This window comes from Microtus pennsylvanicus, chromosome 7, assembly GCF_037038515.1.
Source record: "Microtus pennsylvanicus isolate mMicPen1 chromosome 7, mMicPen1.hap1, whole genome shotgun sequence".
Taxonomy (NCBI): domain Eukaryota; kingdom Metazoa; phylum Chordata; class Mammalia; order Rodentia; family Cricetidae; genus Microtus; species Microtus pennsylvanicus.
In genome coordinates this window covers 31,579,077-31,599,512 of record NC_134585.1, presented here as the reverse complement: position 1 = coordinate 31,599,512, position 20,436 = coordinate 31,579,077, and the positions used below count along the sequence as shown (strand labels likewise).

The window sequence follows — 20,436 nt, the reverse complement described above, 5'->3', positions numbered from 1 at the left end:
AAACACCTGGGACAGATGGCCACCTCACCTCTAGTGACACCTCAGCTCGCTCCCTGGTGAAAACAAGAAGCCAGCAGTGAGAGCCCTGCTCACACTCCGACTGGGACAAACCACAAACCCACAGAGACTCATTTGACGAAGAGAAGAAAATCAACCCCGAGGCTATTTTTGTTGAGCGACAATAATGGTTCGAGTGGACACTGGGCTTTCTCACCTCAGTTACTCAAATGACAACCCCAGTTGGGTTCTCTTTTCACAAGCGAGAAAGTCCCTCCTCAGGGGAAAGTTCTGCCAGCTCTTACCTGATGCCTCTCCGTATTCAAATCTCTTTTTAGGAGATTCTTAGGAAGCTCTCAGTTCCAGCAAAATGGAGAGGAAAGTACAGAGATCTGCAGGGTGCCTTAGGTCTCTCCCCACACAGTCTCGCTACTGCAAACACCCCCCACCAGAGTGGCCCACTCATTATAACCGACGAGCCCCAGGACACATTCTTACCACCCAAGGTCCACTGTGTCATCCGCGTTTTCTTTTGAGGTTGGACAGTCTATGCATTTGGTCCAATGTAGGATGGCATGGACCCATCCCATAATATGCATGGTGGCTTCCCACCCTAACGACTCTGGCTTTGCTTCTGCCTCCTCCTGAGCCTGACTTGGCCATCACTCATCTTGCTACTTCTGAATGTTCCAGAACTCAGACTGGATTTGTTTTTATAATTTGTTCATGGAGGCACAGCAGACAGACAATGGGAAGGATAGACTCAAGATTAAGGACAAAGGTGTTGAGGCGATGGCTCAGTGGTAAAGTGCTTGCTGATGCCAGTGGTCTGAGTTCAAATCCCCAGAGCCCACCTAAAGGGGGTGAAGCTCCTCTGTAAACAGGGCTCCTATTGGGATGGGAGATGGAAAGAAATCCCAGAAGCTCACGGATTAGCTAGTTCAGCTAAGATAGCATCAGAGAGACAACGAAACAAGACACAAACAAAACCACTGCATCAGACAAGGTGGAAATTGAGGACCAACAATATCTGAGGTTATCTCCTGACCTCCACACGCATGCCTAACCCATATAAACACGTACTTGTAGCGCGCGCGCGCACACACACACACACACACACACACACACATGCACGCGAGTAAGGGTGAAAATGAGCAATTAAGATTTCTTCTTCCGCTGGGCAGTGGCACACGCCTTTAATCCCAGCTAGCATGTGCAAAGCACAGGTTCCCTAAATGCCATTCCTGGTGGCTTTATAGTGTGTGTGTGTGTCGCATGCGTGCACGTGTGCCTGTCCCAGGTGGCTGGAGCATTTCTGATCAAGAAAAACAGTAGACTAAAGCAAGCTTACCCAAGGCTCCCGAAGAAAACTCCAATTACTCCCATGGCTTTGTCTTATTATTTTTTTTTTTTATTTTATTTTTTTTGGTTTTTCGAGACAGGGTTTCTCTGTAGCTTTGGAGCCTGTCCTGGAACTCCCTTGGTAGACCAGGCTGGCCTCGAACTCACAGAGATCCGCCTGTCTCTGCCTCCCAAGTGCTGGGATTACAGGAGTGCGCCACCACCGCCCGGCTTGTCTTATTATTTTTTTTATTGCATTTTAGCTTTATGACATGGGACCTCTTACGGGTAAAAATCTCATCAGATCACAAACACAGCTTTTTCTGAACTAACTAACTATGCATATGTGGGTCAGAGTCCCAGGATGCTAGAAATGCCTCCCTACAAGGCCCAGCCATCCCCTGACCCATATCTCCTGGGCCCTGGGGCCGGCCAGATTCTGGATTTCACCGGAATGCTGAGCCCTGCGCTCACTCTCTAACTGAAGCTCTTCCAAGCCAGGCATTAATTTGCTACAGCCCTTGTGAATCCAAGCTACACTCGGGCATCTACCAGCAAAGGAGCAAACAGCCCTCAGAAAACAGATGACGGGCGCTTGGAAAAGTGGCTCAGCAGGCGGTAAGAGCACCGGCTATTCTACTGCAAGGCCCCTATGGCATCCATAATGCCAGTTCCAGATGATCTGAGACCCTCTTAGGACTCTTTGACCTATACGGGCACCAGGCATGCCTGCATGCAGTACACAGACATGCATGCAGACAAAACAGTTTCACACATAGAATAAATACAAAATTTTAAAAAATAAAACCAAAACAGACCGCAGGATTCACAGCCCACCAGCTTTGGGTTGATGACAAGTTATGAGACAATATGTATTTATTGAGTACCTACTGCATACAGGACAGTGGAAGCAGAGACCACAGTGTCCTTCGAGGGCAATGGCTCTCAACCTGTGGGTCATGACCCCTTTGGAGGGTCAAACAACCTTTTCTCAGGGGTTACCTAAGGCCATTGAAAAACACAGATATTTACATTACAACTCGTAACAGTAGCAAGATTACAGTTATGAAGTAGCAACAAAAATGATCTTAAGGTTGGGGTCACCTCAGCATGAGGAACTGTACTCAAGAATTTCAGCGTTAAAAAGAGTGAGAACCACCGTTCTAGAGCCTCAGAGGGAAAGATCACCTACCTCTCTTACCCCAGAGCTGTTTCTCCACTGGGAAATGTTTGGTTTATCCCACAGATGATAAAACCAAAACCTTCTGCCACATCACAAGAGCAAAGATATTTTCAACACCAAAAGTTAGTGAGGATTTCCTAAAAATAAATAATAAATAAAATAAATAAATGATTTGTGTGTGTATAAATTACTTAACATATCAGATAATACATTAATCATGTAATATGTCATAAATATGTCATGTGCATTTTATATAATAAATAGTATATTTTTAAATGCAGTTTTTCTTATTTATTTGTTTTGCAGTGAGCATCTGCTGCAGTTGGAGAGCTCTCAAGAGCTCCGAGCAGCGCTGGATGCACCCTCACTTCCTCCTACACAGCGTTCCTTCTCAACCTTCCTAGTGCTGAGACCCTTTACTACAGTTCCTCACATTGTGGTGACCCCCAACTGTACAACTATTTTTGTTGCTACTTCACAATGATAATTTTGCTGCCATTATGAATTGCAATGTAAATATTTTTAGAGATAGAGGTTTGCCAAAGAGGTCACGATCCACAGGTAGAGAACCCCTGCTACGCCTTGAAGGCGGGCTTTAAGACATCCCACCTGTAAAAGCTGGCCAACTGGGCTCCACCAAACACGCCTGGGATGGGCACAGGCTTGGTCACTGCCTCCTGGCACCTGGGTACCCACAGTTCAGTGATGCACCTTGCTGGACTCCTTCATGTAGTGAAGGTCGGACTAAGATTCAGTTTTGTTTCACAAAGGCTTATCTGTGAGGGCCTGTTGTTTGGCCGGTTCCTCAGAATTGAAACATTCCCTTCCGGAGAAAGAGATGGGGAGCCTCCAGGAACAAAGGGCAACATGTCTAGAGAAACAAAACTTGGAAGGTTCTGGGGGGTGCCCTAGCCTGGCTATATAACAGAAGTAAACACTTGCTGGGTGCGGAGATTCTGACCACTGAGCTGGAGCAGAGGCTTCTCTGTCTAGCTTCCTGTAAGCCGTGCAGAGCCCTAGGCTTGCAATTCTCATGAGTGATCACCATGCGGGGGTGGGCTTTTCCCAGAGGCCCTGCTTTTGAGTCATCTCTGCTTCTTGTAAATCACCCCTCCCCCACATCCTTGATAGTAACCTCAATTAAAAACCCATTGGCTCACCAAGTTGGACATCAGTGCAATCGTCCCTTTGGTCTGTTGTGGGCTCCCTTTCTGGGGTGAGTAGGTGTGTGCATGTGTGTACGCACGCACGTGCGTCATCTCCCAGGGAAAAAGTCTGTCGCCCTACAGGAAATGCAAAGACGGTCTTCAAAGGCAGAGTCCGGCACAAGCTCCAGTTGAGTTCGCGCACCCAGAGCACGTGGCGTGTGGAAGCGACAAGAAAACTGCGCCAAGTCCTGAGTAGATGACCTTGAAAGGACATGACTGGATGTAGTGGAGTTCAGCTGTCACCTTCCTTAGCTCTGCCTAGGCCGGCTGGAAACCCCTGCTGTGTCACCCGTGGCGGCTGTGCAGGGAGGTTCCACTTCACTGGCTTGGAACTCAGATCTCAGAAACTTGCCAACACCACCGATTCCCACCAACACTTTCTCCATGAGCCAATGGGCAAATAAAATATCTTTGCAGGTGGAAGGTGCCTGAGACAACTGTCCAAAGTCACAGTCGGCCCTTCCGAGGACCCGTGCACCAGCCAGTCTCCACCCTCCCGCACGCTGCTCTCTTCGTGCGGTATCTAGGCTACCGTGCCCCAAGCTCAATGACTGGAGGCTCCGATGGTGGCTGTAGTCCGGCAGAGTCCACACAGGAGGTGGAGGCCAACACCTATAACCCATCCCCCAACCTTGGGCTAGGCCAGCTGTGCTGTGGGATAGGGGTTTCTCTTAGGGGTCGGCTCCAAGAAGCCCCGTGGCTAGACACACCTGTCTTCTCCAGGAAGTTAAGACTGAAAGCTCAGGTGGGCTGAGAACTGCCTACCCACAAGCCTCTTGGGTGTGGAGCCTGGTGGCAGGCTCCTGCCACAGAAAGATGGGCTTCCTGGGCGCCCAGATTCACCCCATGTTCTATGCCTCACCCACATTCACAGCAGCCCCAGAATGAATGAGACTTTCCATCTCCCAAATCACAGAAGACACCCCAATGTGGCTTCTAAGTGCAGTCGCTAAGCGCCCCCCTCCAGATTCACCTCCAGAGGCTGAATAAATCTAGACTTGAGGGGGGATGCCCACTCACTCGATGAGCATCTAGACAAGGTGTGCAGATCTGGCCAACCTAAAAGCCAACTGCTAATGGCCTGCACTAAAGTCCTGGGATCTGGGGTGATACTGGCCAAGTTGCTAGGGTGAGGTAAAAGGCCTGTCCCCTCTTTCCCTAGTGTGTGAATGTAGGTAAGCTTGCCTGACTCTCCCAGACTCCTTCCTGCCTTCCTCTGTGAAGTGTAACAGTAACTGTGGAAATCTCGGGGTCTCCCTGTGAGCAGCCCACACATGCCAGTGGCTGTGGCATGTTGTGATTGTCACGGCTATCACTGCCCCTCTGATGACGGCTTAATCAATGGTGGCCATGATCATGAGCCATTTACTCTCACCTCCATCATGTTCATCTGCCCCAGTAGCACAGCCTACGCTGGCACCTACCTCTGGCCCTGTGGTACTTAGTCTGCTGTTGTAGCAGTTCCTAAGAAAGCCGCTAGTCTTGCAGGTGGAAAGCTGGGCTGGGGGGAGGGGAGCCACATCCCTTCCCTATGGACCAGTGGGAATTATGTCTGGTTAACCGGTCACTATCTCGCTGCTAGATGCCATAGCAGAGAGGATGAGAAAAAACAATGCTGGGGGCTAATGAGGGGAGGTGGGCAAGGCAGGGGTGGGGATGCCAAAGAGCGGAGGGCCACTCTAAGGAGGGTGACGCTGGCAGCACACTGATAGCTCCTCGTCCTTCAGAGCAGGGCTTCTGAAACGCACTCTGTCAAGGCCAGCTTGTTAACACCTGTTCATCTCCATCCCTGAGCTTGTGATTAGGTTGCGAGAGGGGCCCAGGGTTTGCCACGTGAAATTCCAGGTGATGCCAATGGTGCCAGAGAGCAGACTTTGAGAAACACTGCTGCAATTCCAAACCCAGTAACTCATTAGTCAAACTAATTCACTGGCAGGCAAAATTGAACAAATGAACCAAGCAATGACATGAGACAATTTTTGGGGGGTGGGGGTTTGCTGTGGACACTCCCAAGACCCAGTTCCAAACCAAACAGAAATTCAGACCAAGCAGGAAAGAAAGAAGAGTAAGTCCAGATCTCATGGCGGGGGGTGTGCCCTCAAAGAACAGATTAGAAGCCCTCAACATTCAAGGATGTGTTTCAGTGAGCCCCCAGACTTGTGAAGATGTGAGCCCCACTGACTGATGACACAGAGGCCCCACCCCTGTGCCTGCAGCTTACCCGAGAAGGCAGCAGAGGTCTCCCTTGGCCTCAGAAGGCTTCGGTGGTCCTTCTGGCCCTGCCTTCCCCAGGCTGCTCTGAGCCGTGCCTCTCCTCTCTCCTCTCCTCCCCTCCCCTCCCCTCTCCTCTTTGTAGTCCCAAACTTGGAAGTGAAGTCAGGGCAGATTGCTCGCCCGAGGCTTCCCTGATGCTATGTGCATCAATCCCAAACCAAGGTACATGTCACAATCCCTAGTGTGTAAATAAGACAAAGCAAGGATACGGGATTCCAGGCAGCTAGCCCAAGGTTGCTCATCTTGAAGGATGGTTCTATGACACCATCACCAGCAGATCAAGCCAGAAACTGATTTACCACACTGGACTCCCAACTCCCTGGCCTTGACCTTGATTTATTGGATAGTTGTTTCCTCCCAGAGAGAGGCTCTGTAACTCCTGAGCCTCCTGAGCTGAGTACCAATGCAACAGGTACAGGAATTCCCATCATTAGAATAGCCAGAGAGAATCAGAGTAACGGCTCAGATGGCTGCTCCCTCGTTCAAAGCCCACCATGTCCAACAGCAGAGGGGACTGGGTCCCAGAAGCTCAGCTTGGCAGAAAGGGGGAGGTCTCATCCTGCCGAAAGGTGGTTGGTTTCCATCTAAACCCTTCCAGACAGGCTGCCTGGCTGGTGTTCCTTCATTCCTGAGGATGCAGTGACCCCATGTGGCCATTGCTGAACATAGCCGCCTGCAGGGTGTGACAGCTATTTCTCCACCAAGCTTCTGTACGTTGAGCTTTTAGGACAGTTTGTCCCTAGCCCCCCTGACTGTGAGACCACAGCCCCAGGCGTGGTCTGAGCACACCCCTCAGCCATTGCTGGAGAAGATGTGAACATCATTGTGTTCAAGGTGGCTGACTCTTGGGTCTGCTTTTCCCTGCAGGATCTTACCCTCACCCCTTCCCAGCCCCTCCCAGCATCTTAGGAACAGATGAGACCAAGGGAATTGTGTGACCCGTAGATGCAGGAGATGGAAATGAGAGACTTTTACACAGAACTGGGAGGGTCGACAGGGATTGGTTAAAGCCACATTCACGTTTATAAGTGCAAGTGGGGACCAGAAGCACTGGAGAAGTTTCTCCTAATGCCACCCCAGATGATATGTATGGATGGGGGAGGAATTGCCTGTGGCTGCTGCTGACATGTGCTGAGCTTGACACAGTTTAGGAAGGGTTTTTATCCCTCCCACACCTGATCTTAAGTCCCCTGAACATAGGTAGGTGGTTTGGTGGGGTATGTCCTCACCTGCTTCTGTTTCCCCGCACCTCACTTCCATTCCTCCGGCTATAAATAAAACCTGACTGAGACACAGAGCAGAGAACTCTGAGCTACTACTGCCCCTAGTGCCTGTCTGGTTCTGTTCTGAAATGGCAAATAAAATCAATTAAAATACTCCAAAGCCAGACTGCTGTAATCTATCCTTTAAGAGCCGTAAATGTGAACTCTTAACCGTAAATGGAAGGAATGTTCTGGAACATTCTTGTTGCAAGGGACACAGGAACACGATGACATGGCCAGGGCCACAGCTTATTGTTGGAACATTCTTAATTGAAGAAGACATGCAGCCACTATTTGAAATAAGAAAGGAAAGAACGGGGGGGGGGGGAAGCAAGACCTATTTTTCCCTAAACCCTTCTTTTCTTTGCCCAACTGCTGCTTCCCCAAGGAGAAACTCTGCTGTGAGTGAGTGGGGACAGTGTTGGCAATAGTGGCCGGTCTGCCATATACACGTCATATACAGATAGACCTGCACAGAGTTGATCTTGCAGCTTCCAAATCTCAGAACTAACTGACTTTCTTTTCTTTTTAAGAAGAGATTTGAGTGTCTTCTGGCCTAGAGATAAAGAAACCCCAAAGCATGGGAGGGCTTCCCTGTTTGCCTCAGTCAGTCCCCTGGGTTTGGAGGGCTTAACATTGAGTAAGGGAAGTCCACACAGCCCTTGGTTGTGCCCCTGGTTGATCTTTAATTGCCAATACCCCTCCATGTTTGATGTGGCCACTAGATATTCCTCCAACCGATACTAGCTTTTGCTCTCAACAGCCTGCAGCCTGTCTATTCCACATCTATGAATGACGTGAGAGCTGAAAAACACCAGCTGGACTGCAGTGTGCAGAACGGTTGCTAAGGAGAGTCCCAAACTGACACTGATGGACGAGAAAGGGAGGAGGTGTGGGTCAAGGGAGCAGTCAGGTGACAATGCCAGTCTGTCAATAACCTCAATAGCCAGAATGATCCGTCAGTGATGGCCCGTGTCAGGCGGAGCCCAGCCTCTATAGACCCATATCGATCAGTCACAGATGTGAGCTGCTTAGGAAGGAACAGAGAGCAGGGACTGTGGACAGACAGCATGGCCGGCCAGTGGCCAGCAGGCAGTGCTTCATTGTAAGAGCCAGGGCTGTACATTCTCAGGCTAGCTACAGTCCACACTAAGCCTCTTTGATTTGTTTTTAAGTGTGGATTCTGGAAGAATCTCTGGCAAGATCTCTGTTGACTTCCTTCTTAGGAGAAACTCAAGGAGGCAGGGTGTGGGTACATGGCTTGGTGGCAGAACAGCTGCCCAGTCATGCGGGAATTCCTGTATCTGCTATCTAGGACCTTAGAGAAAGAAAATAATAGAGGGGGCTTGAATACCAACATCTTTGGCTGTGCTGCTGGTCCCAGGGCTATAGCTGGTGTCCCACCGTTCCCATCTATACCATCCAGTCTGCCCTTGCCCTCAGCAATGTCTCAGCTATTCCCAGGGGCTTTACTGAGAGGTGTGAGCCCCTCATCTTCCATCTAGGGTGACTACACCTGGTTATTACTGTCTACACCTAACAGAGACATCTCAGGGGTCACCTCCATTCCACACTTCTCTTCCCCAGCGTGTGACAACAGCTGGGCAATCCCTTCCTCTTTCTGGTTAAACACCTTTCCCCCGGCACCGGAAGGGCAACTGCTCCTGGTCATCCTTAAATGTCCAGCTTGAAACTTAAGGTTGGATGTGTGATTCGGCTAGCTTTTGTCATCTTTTCAGACAGAAGTCTCCCTTGAGAAGCAGCTCTTTCGAGCTTTCACCAAGGGCTTTGGGAAGCACGTATGTTCCAAGAGGTTCCTGGGAATTAGAAGTACCGCTCGTTGGTTCTCAGACCCTCGGGTCCTCCTCTACGGGGACAGAATACTTTGTAAAGTTGATTAACCCTAAGTGTCTCCTGCATTCTGGAGAGTGGCATTCTGTTCTGTTTGTTTGTCTGTTTTTAAAGATTTATTTATGTATACAACATTCCCTACGTGTATGCCTGCATGCCAGATCTCATTACAGATGGCTGTGAGCCACCATGTGATTGCTGGGAATTGAACTTAGAACCTCTAGAAGAGCCGCCAGTGCTCTTAACCTCTGAGTCATCTCTCCAGCCCGGCATTCTGTTCTTGTATCTCTGAATTGGCCCTGTGCCATTATCGGGCCACCCTGACTTCCTGTGAGCCTAGGTGGGTCCCATAATGTAGTCCCCCGGTCACAGTTCTCATACCTTTATTCTATAAGGAAGATCTCCAGTCCCTTGAGAGTGACACAGGATACCCAGTGCCGACAGAGAAGCACTCCGGGGGTACTGGCACTTCTAAAGATCTCTGTGGTCAGAACAGGCAGGGGATCTGTCTATTTCTACTAGAATGAGCCGCCGGCCTTAATAAGGTGAAAGGAACCCGCTGTGATGAGTTTGTTGCAAGCTCAGACTTGTCTGTTGTAGCAAGTTGGGGACTTGTATGGTAGAGCAGTAAATATGAAAACTTTGTCAAATGAATGCCTGCACCATCGGATTCCTTCACGGCCTCCACCCTTCCCACCATTGAGCCAGCACTGGGTGGCCAATGATTGAGACATCTTGTGTATTAGCTCACGAGGTACCTCTTCTGTGGGGGAGGATGGTTTCCAGAAAACCAACACAAAATATGATAGTCATCATTCTCTGTCTATTGTCCACAGATGCTCCAACATGCCTCTGCATCAGACCCCGTCCCAAGCTTTCCAGGCCTTCCAGGTTCCTAACACCAGACGAACTATTTGGTGCTGCCTGAGAGGCCATCTATATTCTGATTTGGCCTGCTTTCCTTCACCCACAGAGTAAAGGAGCAGGTGCCCTGCCCTCTGTTCTGCCCACGATGAGGCTTATCCTACACAATTCTCTCGAGACTATCCGTGAGTGAGGCCATATGGGGCTGTTATTGTTTAAATTACACATCTACACAAAGCCCACTTGAACACCAACTAAACTTGGCCATTTTCTTCTCCGTGTCTGCTCTTATCCGTAACATAGCATGGCTATGAAGTGGTAAGTGCCGCTGGTCCATGAAAGCCTCTGGTTCTGCCTGTGCACAACTGGACATTCCTTCTCCATCTTCAGATGGATTCTTGCTGCCCCATGCCACTGAACCTCCTCTGCTCTTCATCACAGAAATGATCTTCAAGGGTAATGGTTTTTATTGCTGTTTTCTTTAGTCCGGGTCTCACACAGCCCAGGTTGGCTTTGAATTCACCATTATAGTTAAGTGTGATCTTGAATGTCTGAGCCTCCTGCCCCATGTCCCAGGTTCTGGGAGTACCCACATGCACACACCATACCCAGTTTATGTGGTTCTGGGGATCAGCTCAGGGCCTTGTGGATGCCGGGCAAACATTCTACCACTGAGCTCCATTGTCAGCCCCATAGAGTGTGTTTTTTGTGTATGATGAAAAGTCACTGGTAGCCTATTCCCTAGTTAGATGGAGTAGTAGTTAAATAGTGGACTGGTTCCACATCTCTACTGTGTTGAATAGCATTCCTCCAAAATTCATGTCGAAACAGAACCCGTGAACGTGGCTGTCTTGGTTAGCTTTTCTATTGCTGTGATAAAACACCACAACTAAAAACAACTTAGAACAGAAGGGTTTATTTGGCTTACAGGTCACAGTCTATCACTGAGGGAAGCGAGAGCAGGAACCTAGAGGCAGAAGCTGAAACAGAGACCATGCAGAAGTACTGCTCATTGGCTTGCTCCCCATGACTTGCTTAGCTGGGTTTCTTATATCCCCAAGACCACCTGCCCAGGGGTGACACCACCACCACCACCAGATCAGGTTTTCCCATATCAAACATCAGTTTGCTTGCCCACAGGGCATTTTCATGTGGGCATTAAGAAAACTGAGGTTCCCTCTTCTCAGATGACTGTAGCTTGTGTCGTGTTTATAAAACAAGCCAACAAACACACACAACCAACACAGCGGCCTTATCTGAAAACACTGCTGTTTTGCAGATGGGATCAAGTCAGAGGGCGTGCTCTGTAAGGACAAGGCCATAGGAGTGAGCACTTAGCGAGCAGAAGGCCACACACTAATGAACTGAAGTCCTAGATGTTTATCGAAGAGCCAGGGTACATGGGGGACGGCTAGAAGGTGCAAAGGAAATTCTCCCAGAAACTCACAGGATGCATGGCTCCATCACCATGTTGATCTTCATCTTCTAACTTCTACGATTGTGGAATCATGCATTTCTCGTGTTTTCAGCCAGAAGTCTCTGGCAGTTTGTTAGGACCACACCAGAAAGCTAATTTAATATCTTGCACAATCTAGACATTTACCTCGTTATCTGGGAGGGATTATTTACTAAAGAACTGTTACAACATTGTACATTTTATCTATCTCAACTATCACATATTAGATACACAATTTCAATTCATTAAAATGAACAGGCAAAGATCACAATGCGGTAAACATTACAACATTTAAAACTGTCCTTGTGTAAGAAACGTACTAACACATCTCTGTCCCAGTCTCAAACAAGAAACAAGAGAGAAGCTGGGTGAATATTCCATATTATATGAATATTTCACTACTGATCTGTAAAGAGGCAGAAGTCTTGACGTTCATTATGGACTTCACTCATTCAAACCTGTTCTGAAATAAATTACACACAAGTCACAGTTGGTAACAATCACTTCACGAGTACAACATCAGCTGTTAACATGGTGCAGCGTAAATGGATGAGCTGTGAGCATGCAGCTTTACAGCCTACATATTAACTGCTTTTGCAAAGTTCAGTTACACAGCTAAAACATGAGCTTTGGGACTGTCTGCAATTCTGCAAACAGGTTTTACACATCTAGGGTAGCGGAGGTCTCTTCTGTTGTCTGAGGCTATTACAAGTCGCCACTGTTAAAGCCTTAGCCCATGCAACAGAACTCACGTAACACCTCCATGTCTGACTTGAGTGCTTCCCCCACACGACCCTAGGCAATGGGCCTCTCATCTGTAGAGAACCTGGAGCATCTACTGTTTCTCTCAATGGCATTCGTCATTCACTTGTTTGTAAATCCAGACCCAGGTACAATTTAGAGAGCATGTCCTAAGCTTGGCTGAGGGCAGTGGTGGCACTTTAACTTCATTATGTTGTGCTACTGAAACATTCTGACAACCAGATTCCCCTAGAAGCCCCGGACTACTACTGTGTGCTGTGTGGAGGTTTGCAACGGAACAGAGCGTGGGTGGAACAATCATACCACGGTCCCTTTGGTACCAAAATCCGAACACTTCGGTTGTTCTTCTTGGTAGCATTGTGGCATGGGATTTTACACTAGAACCCTGGGGAGGAGAAGACTCGAGAGAGGCCGACAGAATCAGGATGAACAACATAACGGCTCTGAGTTCAAGAACACAACCAGTTCTAACTTTAAACAAGTCAGAGGTGAGAGCAAAATTTTCCAAACACTAACCCAGCACAGACACCGGAGACACTACGATCACACCAGCTGGACGCTTCCAGATGGAAACAGGAACAATATAATATCCAAAAGAAGAAAGAAAGAAAGAAAGAAAGAAAGAAAGAAAGAAAGAAAGAAAGAAGGAAGGAAGGAAGGAAGGAAGGAAGGAAGGAAGGAAGGAAGGAAGGAAGGAAGGAATAATAAGTCAAAATCTATTCATTTTCATGGGCAAATTCCAGTAAAAGGTTTCTGCCACAGGAGTTCCAGTTTTGTTTTACATGGTCAGATGATGTCATAAATGTCAAGAAGACATGACCTGGCAGTGCACTGAAACTGCTTGCTCAAAGGGCTTTTAGCCTCTTTTTAAGATGACATTGAAGATTCATAGTAAACGAGATGGGTGTTGTATTCTAAGTCCCACGGTGAAGTTGAATTTCAGTTATTGGCAAGCACAATAAAATACATTATCACTGCAATCATAAGGCCTTCCTAATAAAATGCTTGATGGGTTTGATAAACCATCAAGATTTCACAGCATAAAATGTACTTAAAAAAAAAAAACAAAAACAAAAAAACAAAAAAAAACCAAAACCCCACCCCTTGAATGGGTGAAGCAAAAGCAGAACTCGTCACTGGAATTTGCTCAGCAGGGTCTTGTCTGTCAGGATGCTCACCTTACAGACGAAGCAGCCAGCTCAGCACAGCAGTAATGTCTGGGTATTCCAATCCATATTCCCAAACCGTGCTGGAGGCCAGGAATTACACCTAGCATTATCAGACTGGAAATTCCCAGTTGAATACACATCCAATGCACATACAGTTTCAATGCATTTCGATTACACTTTCAGGGTGTTTATAAATATATAGTCTCAAAATAGCTGTTATTCTCAGTCTTTTCTATACACAAGATACATATTACATTTGTAACACTCATTTAATTACGACATGCAATTTATAACACCTGGAATTATAGCAGGACATGAAACACGAACACAGCTCTGTCCAGTAATTATGACTTCGTGGGGGGAAAGACTGGACAATGATTCATTTACAAATGAGTTCACCGCAGCAAACAGAGCCCAGGTCTATTGTTGGCGTGCTTGTGTTCAATAGACCTGTTTCCACTTGAAAGTGTGGCTCTCACTCACTGCCTGGCCACTGGCACACACATTCTCCATCTATCATCTCAAGACACTGACTAGGAATGTCATCACCTTCACACCTACATCACATGTCAACCGTGTGTGTGCCCCATGCTGGTAGTGGGCTGGACTCTTGAAATGCCTGCTCTGAAGAGGTTCTCTCACGGGACTCCCCACTGTACCTTCCACTGGGGGTTCAGACTAACTTTGAACAGTGCCAGAGTCCCGCAGGCAGACTTGGAATGTGTGAGAAAACTGGTATTTGGCATTTGTCTCATTTATCACATTACTGACAAGCATTTTACAAAGAGCAGTGAGGAGGAGGGGCACCGGTCCCCGCCTGCAACCCAGAAACACACAGGGGCTTCCAGCAACCTTCACACAGAGGAAACTCAGTTATCTCCCTGTGCGTTGTTGGCCATCTCTTGGCGACTGTTCATCTTTTGGGTAATGATGGCTAGGATTCGCCGAATGGCAAGCAGCCGCTCTTTCAGGGAGGCCATACCGAGAATGGCCACCTGAGCCTTGCGTTCCAGCGGCAACACGGCCAGAATCCACCAGGACCAGGCGGGGCCAATAGCGGTGCTCTGTCAAAGACACGAGGAGATCAGCAAAATTAATGTCCAGAACATAGGCTGTTCCCTAATTCAGCTTTTTGTGTAACCAGCAAACAAAGGCAACTCTGACCTGTTCCTTCTGCTATAGGAACAGGTCAGAGTTCACCAGGCCCTGAGAATGCAGAGTTCCTGTTGAATGTGAGCCACATATTCCAAGGTGCAAGGAAAGGACACGAAAGGAAACTTGCTGAGAGAAGCTCATTCCACAGAGAAACTCCATGGATTATCCATCTCTCTTCTCCCAAGTGTTCAGATAACGATGCTCACCCACCAGAAAGAAAGATCCTAAATGTCACCTCCAGGTGCCAAAGTTGCATGCTATTGCTCTTCAGGTTTTAAGTGGGCTAGCTAAGGCACAATGTTATAAAGGTCAAAAGTATTTGGACAAGTTTGAGTGCCATGAGAAAACCGAACTTAAAGTCAAAGTGGCAAGTGTGTAACACACGTATGCACACATCACTGTATGTGGTAACTCTTGTGAACTTTTATGTGTGGATAACACACTTCAGTTTTGTTTAGGTACATGTGCATATGTACCTAAAGTTAGCCTTTACTTCACATAATCAAATGAGCATTCTGGACTGAACTCTAAGCCAACATCGATTCTCAACTGGTTTCTGTTCATGGTGCTGGAATAAAGACATTTAATCCCAAGCCCGTTTGCTTACAAAGTTCAAATTCTCTTCTATTCCCTTTAAAGAGGTACCAACCAGGAGCTAGGGAGAATGGACCCCAGTGGCTTTAGCTTTCGAGTTTGATAACTTCACCAGAGGGTAAGAAATAAACCATGAACCAAAGCTCAAAGGGGCATCTCAAGTAACTGCCAAGAAGATCCTGGCCTGCCCTTCAGAGGTGACCTATAATCTCAATTCTCTCCTTCTCTTATCTCTCAAGACAAAATGCTTAATAAGAAGCACCTCATGAACAATATCCTCCCTTAACTAAAATCCTTGTCATCGCAGGATAATGGTCTCCAAAGATCTCAGTGTCTGGGACTGTAAGTAGAAATGGGGGCTGTTGAAGATGTGACCAAGTTACTACAATGGGAAGATTATCTTAGTGGACCGATGGAGCCGCATGGATCCTTCCAGGACTATGGCCAGGGGAGATGTGACATGAAGAAAAGGAACTGGAGAGTGGCTGGCTTAATAATGCCAAGGAAGGCCATCTTCAGAGGCTGAGGAGGCCAGAAGCAGTCTCTCCTACAACCGCCAGGGGGCGACGCACACTGCTATTGCTGCGTCAGGCGAAACAAACGCCTGCAGGGCTTCTGACCCACACATTCTGTCTGGTAATACACAGGCACTGCTGCCGCCACCACGTTAGTGTCACAGCAGGGGTAGGAAGTAACTCCACCCACCAATTAGAGATTAACTTGAATTGATTAGTGTAACTGCTTTCCTTTTGAATCTGAGACAGTACAGGGGGAAAGGGAGTGGTAAGAAGGGGTGGCCAGGAAGGAATGGAGGTGATTTTAGAATCTAAAGCAGGGCCTCCTAAACTTGAGCTACTCATGACATTTTTAGCCTAAGGATTTTTTACAACTCTAGGCACAGAGGTACCCTGCATCTGCTAATACAAATCAAAAATAAATCATAAATAGATTATTCTTAAACAAGTCTATTTATATAATTGTAACATTTATTAAAGGTTAAAGTAAATTCAACACTAATTAGATATATGTGATTGTTTATTTTTACACACAATAAATAAATCTTGGCTGAAATACTGAATATAGAGCACTGTCAATGTTTTTCAGAACCAAATGAAATTCTGAATTTACACAGCTATCAATGTTGAGAATGCCAACTTCATATAAATACAGCATGTTTGGGGTCATTTCAGAAAATGCTCAAAATATTGTCCTAATCCCAAGCCAAAATTCATTTATTGATTTTTTTTTAAAAATGATATTCAAGCTAGCAACTGTCCTGATTAGCATCATCTGTCGCACTGGCCCGGCCTGGAGTCGTCTGAGGGATTCTCAGTTGATTACCTAAGTCAGAGTGGCCCGTGGCCACAAGACAGTCTCTGAAGCACTGTCTCTGAGCATTAATTGATGCAGCTGGGCCCAGCTCACTGTGAGTGGCACCATCCCTAAGCAGGTGGCCTGAATTATATAAGAAATCAGCTGAGCACGAGCAGGTGAGAAACCAGTGAGCAGTATTCCTCCATGGTTCAGCTTCAGCCCCTGCTCGACTCCTTGCCTGGTTTCCCTCAGTGATGAGTTGGGACCTAGAAATGTAAGTCAAATAAACCCTTTCCTCCAAAGTCTCTTTCGGCCAGCGGACTTCATAAAGCCACAGGAACGAAACTAGAACAGCAACTCAAACAATTTTTCAAGTCAAGCATTCTAACCAAAGGCACACTGATGTGACAGAGACCAAGAGACTGCCGGCAAATTGTTCTTTTTTGTTTTTTTTTTTTTTTGGTTTTTTCGAGACAGGGTTTCTCTGTGGCTTTGGAGCCTGTCCTGGAACTAGCTGTTGGAGTCCAGGCTGGTCTCGAACTCACAGAGATCCATCTGCCTCTGCCTCCCGAATGCTGGGATTAAAGGTGTGCGCTCCATCGCCCGGCCGGCAAATTGTTCTTAATGCTCACATTTAGTTGTGTGACCCCCGTAAGGAGTTACAAGAAACAGCACTGAAGCAGAGGGTAAAGGAGGATGCACCCAAGAATCGGAAGATGGAAACAGATGGGGAAAGACAAAACGCATTTCACTTTATACGAAACATGTTGAAAGCTGGTCCCTCCCACTACATACACGATTTCTGCCATCCAGAGGCTCGCACAGAGCAGCTGGAAGGAACTATGTACTTCGTAAGCATTCTGCACCTGAGCAGCTCTGTCATTAGAAGGTGATGCACTGGAGCTTAGATACACACCACAAGCTGCCCATCTGCTTTCGGAAGGGTCAGTTCCAACAAAAACTACCGGGCGGTCAGTAAGGACCTAAGGCTTCCAAGACAGAGATGAAGCATGGTGTCCTGAGCTAACGGAATGATTTTTGTTTGAGGTGATCTTCGTGCACGGATAGAAACCGCTGATCTAGCTACTCTGCTACACAAGGCACAGGCTGCTGTACTAAGTCTTCTTTGGGAAGCTAGAACTCAAGCTGGCTCACAGTCGTGACGGCACACAGTGCTGCTCTGCTGAGTTTATCAAAGAATGAGCAGCCTTGTCACATGACCGTGGGAAACAGCAGCATGACCAGAGAAGGCAAGAAAGCCTACCTGTGCCTCAGGCTCCCTGTCTGGCATCGACCCGAAAAGGTTTAGGATTTTCGTTTTCATGGGATCCTGGAGAGAAGCAAGCCAGGAAACAACCTCCTGGTACACCGACTCATGGAGGGCGGTGAGTTCTTCATACTCTTCACCTTCCACCTGGCCAGAGAAGACAGAGAGACATTTCAGTAATCCATGCAGACACAGGCCTCTGCACACTGGTGACCTCTGACAGCTAGGTGGATTTGTGACATCTACTTCTTCACTAATGACACAAAATGACATGCTTACTATAGAAATATTTGCTTTTTAATAAGTCTGAGATCTATGAATTGCACCTAGGTTCTTCTCTTAAGATTCTAATGTGAGCACGTATCCGTTATAAATAACTGTCCATGGGTACAGATTATGTATCTGATATATAATAAGTTATTTACCCACATACATAAGATACATTTTTAATATCCTGACATTTTATTTTTAAAATGATTTTTAAAATGCCAGTAATATAAATATGCATACAGAGGAGCCAACAAGACAATAACACCAAGTAAGAATGTCCAGTACCAAGCCTGCCAACCTCAGTTTGGTCATCAGAACCCTTGTGATAGAAGGAAAGTACAGATTCCTGCAGGTTATCCTCTGACCTCCACATGCACACTGTGTGTGCGCACACAATACAACAAAGAAATAAATATACACAAGAGAACTTTTTTTCTAATACCAAATCACACTCCAGGAGCTGTGCTGGGCGGCACCATGACCACCAACATTAGCTGCTCAGCCATACTGCGGTGTGCTGTGCCTGGCATCTGTCCAGCCAATCATTTGGCTCCACCTCAACCCTGCTTAGGATGATCTGGCAGAGCATGGGACTAGTGATTGGGCGTGTCTTAGCTTCACTGTCGGCTATCATGTATATGTGTCAGTCAAGATCACAGCTTTGTAAAGCAGAATAAACCATCCAGGTCTTTTCTGGGTAGAAAACTCTTGAAGCTACAAAATCCACAGAAATTGTAACAGACAGAAAGAACCATCGTAGGTTTGACTTACACAGATCAACATTCATATGTAATTGGGATTTTCTTTAAAATTACTTCATAAGCATCTTTTAAAGCCAGTTTTAAAGTATATCCATACCGCAATAAAAATAAGATGTCATTGATGGCAATACCAATAACGCTTCATTAGATCTGTTGTCAGTTCCGTAGGACGAGCCTGAGAACTTCCACACTGGATCAGTCTTTGCAGCCAGCCCCATGGTCCAGGGGCCCTGGAGTTGGGCGTCCTGAGGTCACTTTGAGGCTCTCAGGGCCTTGAGCCACCAGAAGTGGCAGCTGGGAGCAGATGGAACCAGTACTCTGGGCATGATCCCGCTTGAATGAACATGTGTCTACGTCTCCAGCGTGACTTCTAGTGTGATGTGAGAGGGTACATGCTTTTATAGTCACATTTCAGATTTCCAGCAAAAATGGAAAAGAGGGATACAATAATCCAAAGTATTTCCTCTCACTAAGCATTCCTAACTTTGGTTATAACGTAATTTATAGACAAAAAGCACCCCTCCCTCTCTGCCACAGATCCGGTGGGGCTCAAGGAATCCTGTCAACTGCACAAGGCAGCACAACCACCATGCCAGCCCCTGTACGAGGAAGCCAGCACCCTACACCAGACAGAGAACACTGCTACTACCCAGAAAGACTCCCCAGCCCCATCCCAGTCAGATGAAAAGTCCACCTTGCAATTCCGACTTCTGTCTCCAGTTTCCTGTTTCTGGAAGTGGTGAAGAAGGCAAGGCTTTTGCCTGCTGTCTGTGTGTAGCGAATATGCAGTGTGCAGCCTCCCATGATTGGTTCCCCTTTCTGCCTGGCTGTAGACTCACCCGGGCTGACAGAGCGCTAGGTCGTTAGGTTTTGCCTCTGATAAGTCTCTACTGTAGGATGAACTGGAAGAGCTCATCCATCTGCCCGAGGGGCATCTAGACCACCTCCACTTTCAGCTACTGGCGAGGCAGTATGGACATCTCTAAACATCTTCATGAGGACCTGTTCAAAACACTTTGCTGATTTGTCAGAATATGTGTACTGGCATTTCTGTGAGATAAAAATAATTCTCGAAGGGTGAGAGATTTTTATACTCGCTTTGGAAGGCTCTTTCAAGCACGACTGTTTGGTGTTCTACCTCACTCTGGACCATATGAGGAATCACCGCTGGGACTCAAACGCTGGCCGTCACCACATTGTTGCCCTTTCCCCGAGGTATGTATTTTATATGTATGGGTGTTTTGCCTACATGCATGTCTGTGCATTTCTGGGGAGGCTGGAAGAGGGCATCTGCTTTCTTGGAACCTGAGATACAGAAGGTCACAAGCCACCATGTGAGTGCTGGGAATCGAACTTGGGTCCTCTGGAAGAGAAGCCAGTGCTTTTAACCACTTAGCCATCTCCCTGGCAACTCCCACCATGTCTTAATAAATAACATTGTATTGAAAACCAGTCTAACACAGTCCTTTACACATGGCCTACTGCTGCTTATTAACCCTAAGAATAGAAACTAGTTGCAGCAGAGACCACATGTCTTGCAGGGTCTAAAGCACAATCATCAATTAGTGTCTAGGAGAACCAAGCCAGAATATCTCCTGCAGATACCCAAGTCTATATAAAATGATGTACCACTTACATAAAGCCCACACATGTCCATCCCCCTTATAATCTGAGTCATCTATAGATTACTTGACCTACTAGAAACAGT

General features: G+C 47.1%; 1 protein-coding gene across 1 annotated transcript in view; it reads right to left on the bottom strand.

Annotated features, from left to right (window-relative positions):
- Positions 1-10,880: 10,880 nt before the first annotated feature.
- Lonrf2 (LON peptidase N-terminal domain and ring finger 2) overlaps positions 10,881-20,436 on the bottom strand; it is a 35,892-nt gene continuing 26,336 nt past the window's right edge. The window contains exons 11-12 of the mRNA XM_075980377.1: positions 17,695-17,844; positions 10,881-14,431 (exon numbers count right to left, since the gene is read on the bottom strand). Coding sequence (XP_075836492.1) covers positions 14,237-14,431; positions 17,695-17,844 — 345 coding nt within the window. The 3' untranslated portion in view covers positions 10,881-14,236. The remainder of the gene's footprint in view (positions 14,432-17,694; positions 17,845-20,436) is intronic.